This window comes from Cavia porcellus, unplaced genomic scaffold (genome assembly GCF_034190915.1).
Source record: "Cavia porcellus strain 051 isolate PalLab524CR breed Dunkin Hartley unplaced genomic scaffold, mCavPor4.1 scaffold_1, whole genome shotgun sequence".
Lineage (NCBI taxonomy): Eukaryota > Metazoa > Chordata > Mammalia > Rodentia > Caviidae > Cavia > Cavia porcellus.
In genome coordinates this window covers 21187414-21197574 of record NW_026947484.1, presented here as the reverse complement: position 1 = coordinate 21197574, position 10161 = coordinate 21187414, and the positions used below count along the sequence as shown (strand labels likewise).

General features: G+C 41.5%; 1 protein-coding gene across 8 annotated transcripts; it reads left to right on the top strand.

The window, feature by feature from the left end:
* Nucleotides 1-881: 881 nt before the first annotated feature.
* Nucleotides 882-4137, top strand: LOC100735618 (granzyme B-like). 8 transcript variants are annotated; one of them, XM_063246238.1, is made up of 6 exons: nt 884-1109; nt 1243-1366; nt 2105-2252; nt 2678-2849; nt 3003-3260; nt 3876-4137. In XM_063246238.1, exons 3-6 carry the CDS (start codon nt 2152-2154, stop codon nt 4017-4019), a joined length of 675 nt encoding a protein of 224 aa, XP_063102308.1. In that variant the 5' UTR covers nt 884-1109; nt 1243-1366; nt 2105-2151; the 3' UTR covers nt 4020-4137. The 8 variants fall into 8 exon arrangements, with proteins under 8 accessions (XP_063102275.1, XP_063102308.1, XP_063102305.1 ...); XM_063246235.1 differs by having other exon boundaries at nt 1593-2252; XM_063246226.1 differs by having other exon boundaries at nt 1210-1366; nt 1593-2252.
* Nucleotides 4138-10161: the final 6024 nt, after the last annotated feature.

The following is a 10161-nucleotide window of genomic DNA, read 5'->3' as shown; positions in this document are numbered from 1 at the left end:
CATAGAAAAACATGTAAAACATGAACAGGAAGCTTAAATCAAAAATCAAATTGTTCAGAACTACAGTTGGCCCTCGAGCAACAGGGTTACAGTGGACAGGCAGGAAGTCTTCAAAACAGGAACACTATGGCAGAAGGATTTCATGGGGCAAGGCAACTCTCAATTCATATAGGATGGGAAGAAGAGAAAAGAAAATGAGCCCTAAAAACAAGGGATCAACATCCTCATATACACCCCAAAACACCACCATATTTAGTTTAGGAGATTCTTCTGGGATCCACAACACCACAACTAAAGCTATGGGAGGAAACTTTGTCAAGACATAGATTGAATTGCAAGGACCCACAGCAATTTGCTAATTTAGACCAAAAACTCCAAGTGCAGACATTTTTTTAAAAATATTGAGAAGAGAGTCCTACGCCATCACATTGAATGTTTATAATTACATAAGTGATGTTAAGCCTCCCTTGGAAGGAGGCTATGATGATGTCAGAGTCACCAGATAGATTGATAGGATGCTGGCCAAGCTTTGTTATTCCTAAGTACATTGCTCCACTGTGGCCTTCCTGAAGTTTGGTTACTGGGTTTCTGTCTCTTTCATCAGATGGTCAGCTCACTCTCCAGCATGCTTGCTCCTAGCAAAAGAGATGGTCCTAATACTCAAATGCATCTACAACTACCCTGATGAAACCTGGCATTGATAATTCTGTCACTGGGAACCCATGTTTATGAGAATGTCCTGGCCAGTACCACATCCTACAGACCCATCTTGCACACCTGGGTTTCTGGTGAGGACAGGAACACATGATTTGATCTGACTCATCAGCTGTGGTCATTATATGGATCTCATACACTTAAAAGGTGTCATGATGAGAGGAGGCAATGGCCATAGTGTGTTGTTTTAGAAAGCCTCTCAGGGTAAAGCACCACAAAACCAGTGACAAACATGAGGTCACTGAGCCAACTCCTCCCTTTCCTCTGCTGGGGGCTAAAAGACAACATGGACAAATCTTCAGAAGCTCTGACTTAGAGACGCTTCTTCATTCTTGGGAAGATGCAGCTGCTCCTGCTCCTGTTGGCCTTCTTTCTGCTCCTCAGAGCAGAGGCAGGTGAGTGACCATCTCCACCCTCAAGAGGCCCTATCTTATTGCACAGAGCACGTGAATCTCCTGTTCCTATGCAACACCCCCAGAGCCTTCTGTTTGCCAGCATTGCTCTGAACCTGAACTCCAATCCCACCAGAGGGAATCAGTTAGGACACTGCATAAGCCACCAGAGGTTGTTTTCAAGAAGAGCCAGTGGATAATGTACCCTAAGTAAGGCACAGCTTGCACATCCGGAGAGTCGTTCTTCAAAGTTCATGGAGGTGAGAAGTAAAAAGAAGAAAATATCAAGCACTTCTAAACATGGCAGAATAGACCAGTAATCCCGGTCAGGGGAGGGGAAAGGCTTTGCATTCATAACTGCCTAGTAGAGATGCCCAGAGCTCCCCACAATGGATGGAATCTCTTTTGATGCCTCTCCTCACTCCTACTAACTTTCTCCAGCTCTGCTTTCCTCCTCCGGATTTCAGTGGCTTCTCTGTTTTTCAGTAGGAGCCACAGAGGCAGACTCACACTTCTCTGCTTTCCTGAATTCCATCTGCACTGCTCTACTAACCAGACAGTAACTGCAGCTGTTCCTTCATGCTTCCAGGGAACAGATCTGAGACACCCTCTACATGTCGGGCCTTAAAATGAGGTTAAGACCTCACCTACAGTACACCTAGAGCCTGCCAGGATAAAGCATCATCATCCTAGACATCACAGGACTCAGAAGGGTTTTATTTACTCAAGGGAAGTAAAAAGTTAGCAGAGGAATGATGAAAAGCTTCAGAAATCTTATTTTCCCCTGATACATATAGTCATCTCCAATCAAACAGACGAAAAGGACAAGTAGAACAATACTGAATTTCCTGCACTTTGGAAAACAATTTCAGGCATCTTCCTCTAGGTTCCTGTCCACTTCAAGGAACTGCAACCTCCCAAATGTCCAACTGTTCAGAGATTGTAAGATACTTGTTCAAGGACTCAGTGGCTGCACCAAGTCTTCTTGTTGTTTTCAGGAGAGATCATCGGGGGACATGAAGCCAAACCCCACTCCCGCCCCTACATGGCTTACCTTAGGATCAGGCATGAGAAATCTAGAAAAATTTGTGGTGGCTTCCTGATTCAAGAGGACTTTGTGCTGACAGCTGCTCACTGTTTAAAGGGGTGAGAAAGGAAAAAAGGTTCACAGTCTATAGGAAACCCTTCTCAGTGCCTTTTTTCTGGCAAGCTCGATGAGCTCATGGACATAACCATGAGGAGGACTGGGGAGAGTGAGAAAGGGTGATCATATCCCAAGTGCAGAGAAGCAAGTTAGCACCAAAGAATTCCTGATATAAGGAAAACCAGGGCAATCAAACCTGATTACATGTAGACCTAGGACCATACTTTGGCATAATCAGGCAAAGTAAAACAGTTTCATGTCCTTTCCTGGAGGCACTGACCACTGAGAACCTCTAGTGCTCAATGTGCCCTCCCTCGGTACTAAGAAGGAGGGACTGTCATTCAGGCAGGTAGCCCTCGGTCCTCTACAGCTATACCTGTTTCAGTTGTGGCCTGCTTTTACAGATCCTGGGTAGTGTCTTTTGTAGCTCTCCATCCACCAATCCACTTGCCTCTGTGTACAGCCAAATAGAGGTCACCTTGGGGGCCCACAACATCAAGGAACAAGAGGACACCCAGCAGGTCTTCCGAGTACAAAACGCGTTTCCCCACCAAGACTTTATTTGGGGAAAACACATCAACGACATCATGCTGCTGAAGGTAAGGCACATGTCCTTGTCACTCTTGCTCTCCTCAAAAAGGTTCCCACTCCCACTGGCACCCTGCCCCTGCCCTCTTTGCCATCATGTCCATCAAACTGTGCATACCCAGGAGCATACACTGAACTGGACTTCCTTACTTATTTTCCACCAGCTGGAGAAAAAGGCCAAGCTGACTAAAGCTGTGCAGCTCCTCAAGCTGCCCAAGGGCAAGACTCAGGTGAAGCCAGGTACCCCGTGCCAGGTGGCTGGATGGGGACGATTGTTCCCAGAGGGTACACATTCAAGAACACTGCAGGAAGTGGAGATGGTACTGCAGAATGACGAGAAGTGTCAGGACCACTTTAAAAAGTATGATCCTGCTACTGAGATTTGTGTGGGAGACCCCAAGATTAACAATACTTCGTTTAAGGTAAGACGAGGCATCTGTCACAATTGGCTTTGTGGGAAAGAGTGTTTGGGACAGATCTAGTACCAGGAGACCCAAGCATCATGGATTCCTTCACCCCATAGGCTGTTACGTTTCTCCCCAAAAAGAGAAGAAGGGAGAAGCCTGAGCTGGGAGGTACTAAAGCCTAAAGCCCCTACCACTTTACTAAGGGGCCTCTGGAGAAGGAAACACCACTGGAAGCTTCACTTTGTAACACATTGCCTGAGCTCATGGCACAGGCATGAGAAAACTGTTTCCCTGGTGTGCAGGAATTATACACTCCTCTGAGATGGCAGCCCTCTTGGTCAATGAGCTAATCATCTGTGCTCATTGTCGGACCTGGTCATCAGCCTCCCTGGCCTGTAATGAATGGTCCTCACAACTCTACAGGGGTGAGGTCCAGACCTGGGGCTGAAGACAAAGGTTGGCTCCAAGAGTGAAAATGCCCATAGTCAGAGCTCAGCAGCTAACAGCCTGTAGTTCCCTCTAATCTCTCACAAGCAGACCTTACAATCATTACTGCACGAGGGGGTTTGGAATAATGGAAATGAGAAGTTAAGTGGTGCAGTGGTTCACAGACTCACTCTCTATTTACAGGGTGACTCCGGAGGCCCCCTGGTGTGTAATAATGTGGCACAGGGCATTTTCTCCTATGTATCAAAGAATGGAACAACACCATGTATCTTTACCAAAGTCTCATGGTTTCAACATTGGATAAAGAATACTATAAAACAGAGCTGACTGCACAAAGTAAAGTAAATCCCCTCTATGAGCAACCATCTTACCTGGAGCTGAGTCTAGAATCACTCTAGAGCAGATGCCAGCAACTAAATAAATGTTTCATCTCAGTGGAAGGCTAGTTTCTTGTTTGCTCACGTACTTTGGTTCATGGGGACCAACTCTGTGCTAAGCAGGAAAGTGACACAGTTCTGATGATTTCTGCCTCCTCCACTCCTTCTCCACTCAATACTTTTCCAAATTCCCTCACAAAACTGTTACCAAGCTCCTCCTTATACACTTTAGCTTCTCCACAGCCTCTCTTTTTGCAAGGGCTACAGTTACCCACCAACTGAAGAAAAAGTGGACATCTTTCTTTCTAGGACTCCAGGGGAACATGCGACTTCTTTTTTGTCACATGTACAGGGGAAGGGGATGATTTCCTGGGTCCTGGAGTTCAGCCAGGCACCACTGAGGTCACAACAGGACCCCATCAGGCTCGATAAAGGAAGGGTATTCCTGAGCAGGACATTTCTCTCCCACAGCTTTAGGGATACACATGGAGTGCTGGTTAACCTGACTGACTCTTTACCTTCACCTGAAATTTGTTTCCTTCTCCATTCTGCTCTAAGACCAAGGCTAACCTTAACATACAGCCACCTGGCTGCCACTTTTTATCCCTCTGAGAGTTGTCACTGTCTACCCACTACTCTCCTTAGGAGGCCACACTGATTTGATATTGTAACCTCTTCAAATCTTCCAATCCAGGACCAAAACCTGACTCTCTTCACAAGTTAATGAAACCTTGGTTCAGAACTGCTTAGCTATTGTTCTGACTGGACCCAGGAACACCTTGGTTCCCCACAACTACAGATACTGGTTTAACTCTTTATTCATGGCATGAATTTCACTGGATTTAGTAGATTGCAATTTATTTATTAGAATTCCAATAACTTTTCCTGGATTTACCAATATAATCTCCTCCTTACTGTAACAATACTGGAACAGTTTCTGTATTAGTGCGTACAAAGTGCTAGGCCAGAGGCTGGGGATTAGTTCACCTGCCAAGGCACTTGCTAGGCAATCACAAGTTATTGAGCTCAGTCCTAGTTAAAAAACATAAAAATAGTGCCAGGTCTTAGGTTCTATGATGAACAGAATCATAGATCCCAGTGAAGCTGGTATGGTCACAGACTTTCCAAATTAACTCCATCTCCATCCTCCAGATTGCCCAATGAAGCCTGTGTGGAAAACCTGGGAAATAAAACATCTTATTTGCATTTATGCTTACAGTTTCTATCAACATTATCACATGATACTTCAAAACTGTATGAGATTTAAAAATGACCTTAGTCACACACTTTTCAGATATGAAGTTGCTAAATGATTCAAAAGAGGGCCCATAGGTGATAAGATAATGAAGCAGGCTTATTTTCATTTGTTTGAAAGGAAACAGATATAAATGTTATCATACAATATCCAATTACAGGAAATGCACATACCCAGTCAACCTGCTGGAAACCATAATACCTGTCAGCACTACAGTGCCATCTTGAAGAATCAAACCTGAGTCTGGGAGGCCACCAGAGAAGAAAATGGGGAGATATCTGTAATATTTAAGTCATCATGAATGTTACTGATACATCCATTATATCTAATATTATCCAAACTTCTCTTTGTTGAGAAGTTCATAGCTTAGAGAACACAAAGTGCATGGCATTTTGTTGAACAAATGTGCTGTGGGTGCTTTTTTTACCTTGCTGAACATTCCCTCCACCTTGGGCTGCAGGGTCAGGTCACTTATATCCACACTGCCTTACAGAATTTGGCTCAATCTTAATGCCTCTATGTCTCAAATACACAAAATACTACATTCTTTTGTGTTACAGAGTTAAATCTCACTCTGAGATCATGTAATTCTCAAAGGCATGCCTTCTCCCATCTGTTTACAGAGCATGCTACATCACATTCTCATAATTAATTGTCTTGTGTAGCTTAACAAGGAAAAATCAGCTTCTGATTTGAGCCTGAAAACCAAAATTCCTGCACCTAACACCTACTGAAGATCTGGCTCCTTCCTCAGGAAAAAAAAATAAAGAAAATCAATAAAGCAAAAAACCAAAAAATAATATTTTAGTAAGTTTTCCAGTCATATACATGAATACTCCCGGGTTCTATTTACTTTGGGGAAATGGGTTTTTAGTTTAAAACTCCGTTGAAAAGTATTCCTGTAGATTGATCCCAATTCTACTCTAAAAAAATAAAAAGAAAGAGATTCCCAGTAAAAGATAGTGAGGACCAAAAGTAATGCAGAATTTAGGAGAGAACTTGGACTGAGGCAGATTCCTTAACCATCAGCCTACCAGCAGCCCTGGCCTTGTAACTGTCAGTCCATATTTTAGCTCTATTGCCACAATCTTGAAATTTGCTGGTCTATTTGTCTTACTTCCTGAATAACAGGGCAGCTGTCATCTGCTTATGTGGGCCATGATGATAGGTAGATGACTGATCCTGATGTCTAAGGGAAGATAGGATTTGCTGAATTGACCCTTAGTGACACTGAATGAAAGTCAATGGAAATCATCACAGGGGTATGCTGATTGCACCAGGTTACCTTACTAGGACAGCTGAGTTGAGATCTACCAATTTGTGACTTTTATTTTCTACAAGGACAGGTAATGGAAGTTTGCATTTTGACGTAGAAGTGAACTGTTACCTCCATTCCACTTGACATACAATCTAAGGTTTCTCATCCTCTTTTATCTACACATGTAGTTAGTAATAGGTATCTCCCACACTGGAGTTTTATATAATGTATCCACAGTTGCTGGTATATCCTCTAAAGCACAGTAAGAAATGAATACATATAAATTCCCATTCCTTTCACCACATACTATTTTTCCCATGCCAGGATTTACTCAATCAAATGACACTTAAATATTATTTCAAAATTCTTTTCTTGAAGATATTTATGGTGTTCTAAGAGTTGTTATGGTATATGTGTGTGTGTGTGTGTGTATATATATATATATATATATATATATATATATATATACAATTTGGAATGATTAAGGATGATCCACATAACCAATAGTTTAATAATTATTATTTTTTATTATTTAATAATTATGATTTAGTGTGATGTATACACACTACTAAGTATGATCAGTGTGATGTACAAATAGATATAAAAAGTCTTATTTCTCTTGTCTAGCTAAAACTTTGCACCCTCTGAACAACATCTCAAAATGCTCCTAAATCCCTATCCTGTGACAACTACTATTGTACTCTATATCTACAACTACAATGGTTTTCAATTCCCCACATAAGTAACAGCTTATGTTGTTCTTCTGTGCTTGGCTATTTGTGCTTGGCATAATACCCCCTGGTATATCCAGGCTGTTGCAAATGACAAGATCTCTTTTTAATTTAGTTTGGCTGAAATATATATATATATATATATATATATATATATATATATATATATGTATATATATATATATCATACTGAAGCGTACATATCACATTTTCTTTATTCAATCATTGATAGACAGAAGTTGACACTAGACTATTATGAATAATGTAGCAATAAAAATGGAAATTCAGGTAACTTGTTAGCACACTGATCTCTAGCCCTTTGGAGAAACACTAGCATAGGATTCCTGGACAGAGTATTAGTGCCAATGACGCCCGGATCTATTTAGATGCAAAGCATGGAGCATGCTCTCCTCTCCTAGCAGTACATCCTCTTGCAGCCAAGGAATGTTGGGCTCGGCCAGAAGCTTCAGTCTTGGTCTTGCCTGAGATTCTGTTCTTCCACATTTCACTGTCCACAATCTCAAGGGTTCCATGAGATTCCTAGCAGACATATTTCTATATTTTCTTCCTAGGTCACTTTTGGATACTGGCTTATTTTCTACCCTATCCATAGAGGACAAAGAAGGCAGGACATGTCCAAAGAAAGCTGGGCCAGAGCATTACACTAGGTAGGGCACTGTCAGTTCTCAGAAAGACAGATCTTGCACCTAAGCTCAGAGCCCACCTTCTGAGAGGACACTCAGCACCCTGATTTCTTTCAGCCTGTCCTTTTTGGTCATTGCTAAGGCAATGGTCTCTGAGTTGGAACTCCATGATTGATTACCAGTCTGTAATGACCACTTAAGTGAGAGTGACTACATCTACAACAGGACTAGAAATCACCATTCCCTCTTCCACTTACACATAGATTATTTTCAGGTTATACTGTGTGTTAGATAGTAGATACACAGAAAAACCGCCTTTTATGCAATTACTGTGGGTTCTCTCATTTTATATGCCACTTTTCCTGTGTGAGATTGTTGGTTTATATGTGGGTTTGAAAGCCACAAAAATAAAAATAGTCTCGCTCTGAAGAAAATATTTATTTGATTCTAAGAAGTCAGCATTTGCTGGTCCCAGGATAGTCATAGAGAAAATCAGGCAAGAACTCTCCCCAGAGCTCTTACTTCCATTTCGTGGCTATGCAAACAAAACTCTCCTAACTGACCCAACAAAGCTCATGAGCTCAGCATGCACTGAGACAAGAACTAATTCAATAGTTTCAGCCATGCTTCACCAATCCCAACATAGCCTCTGCTCCAAGACCATATGTGCCTCCCCAGGTTGTAGCTACCTTTAGAATAACTACAAGATTTTTCTTCAGAAGGACTGAAAGCACCCATGTGTTATTCATCAGCAAACAAATGTAAATCAGGTTCCAGGTGCTGGAGTTTCAAAAGCAAGCTTGGTGGGAGACCTCCAAACCTTCACAAACTTTAGGCATATGACATTCTACCAAAGCCATGTTTCTTCACCCTGGTTAATGAGGTTAGCCTGAATCTGTCTGAGAAATCCACCTAAATGAAAAATTTTTAGGATAACAGCATTTATGTTTCTTAGACTAAAAAAAAAAATCATGAGCTTTGTCACATTTTAAGTTAGTGCAGTAAATAGGGAATTAGACTGGGTAGATCTTCTGGTCTGAAGGTTTCCAAATGTGTACACACTGTGAGATGCAGGCGTACAGGAGGAAAAACTAAAATAGAGCACTCACATTTTATGGTTTACCTCAAAGTGTAGTGCAAACTCAAACATGGAAGACATACTGCGTACCATTACATTTTTAAAGAACATTAGATTCAAAGAAGCTCACGTCGCACCAGAAAATTGAACAACAGCCTTAACCCACAAACCATAATGGTTAATACTACATGTTTCCTTTCAAGCCCACAGTGACCCCTCAAAGTCAGACAGCGTTTAATGTACAGACCACACTTGTGCGATGAGACCAACTGTTGACACTGTATCCATGTTTTTAGGCTGTTCTTGGCTCAAATATGGTGAGAAATCATTCCGTGTTATCCTATTGCCAACTGGAGTGTTGTCTAGTTACCCTTGTGCACAAAGACCCCTCATCCAAAATACTCACAAACAACCAGTATAAAATTCATTTTCACATTGGGATAATATCATCTTCTAGGTACCTGCCACCTGCCTTATTTTTGTCCATGGAGTACATGGTAGCAGAATGTCTTAATGGTCCAGGTCATCTTCATAATAAGGGTGAAGCAGCTGACTTCAAAAGTTCTAACTGAGTGAAAAAATGTCTCCTGCAACACAGGTGTTCCAGGCTGTGCTTGAAAAGTAAAAAATGAAGACATACAAAGAAACAAAATCATATAGTATGATGTACATGAACACACACAAATATAAATCTACATGTATGTTCTGCATATGTAATCATATGCAAGAGCATATATTTAATATACATACCGGTGTGGCAACGTATATGAAAATGTACAGAAACACAGAGACAAGTATTGCATATAGAAAGTTATTGATAGAGAGTCAAAAAGCTGTGTTGACATTAATGGTTCCCATTCTAACTGACATTATAGTTATAAACATTTTAAAGCCTTTTATACAGCCTATAGTGTCTCTGTCAAATGAGATCATGAAATCCTGAAATAGGCAAGTGAGCCATGTAACTGAAACAAAGTCCAGAATTCTAAACCTCAGACTCTTCCAACTGACAGATAAACTGAGAGCTGCATTGAAATCTTTCTAGTGATTTTTCCACCCAAAGCCCATTGTAACCTGCCAGCATACTAAGATATCCTGCTGGCTCTATTGCAAGAACTGCCTGAAA

Excerpts from the sequence above, each read along its gene's own strand:
- LOC100735618 (XM_063246205.1), top strand. The coding sequence starts at position 1,055 with ATGCAGCTGCTCCTGCTCCTGTTGGCCTTCTTTCTGCTCCTCAGAGCA. Across the intron at positions 1,110-2,104 it reads GCTCCTCAGAGCAGAGGCAG|GAGAGATCATCGGGGGACAT; the intron begins GTGAGTGACCAT and ends TGTTGTTTTCAG. Across the intron at positions 2,253-2,677 it reads GCTGCTCACTGTTTAAAGGG|CTCTCCATCCACCAATCCAC; the intron begins GTGAGAAAGGAA and ends TGTCTTTTGTAG.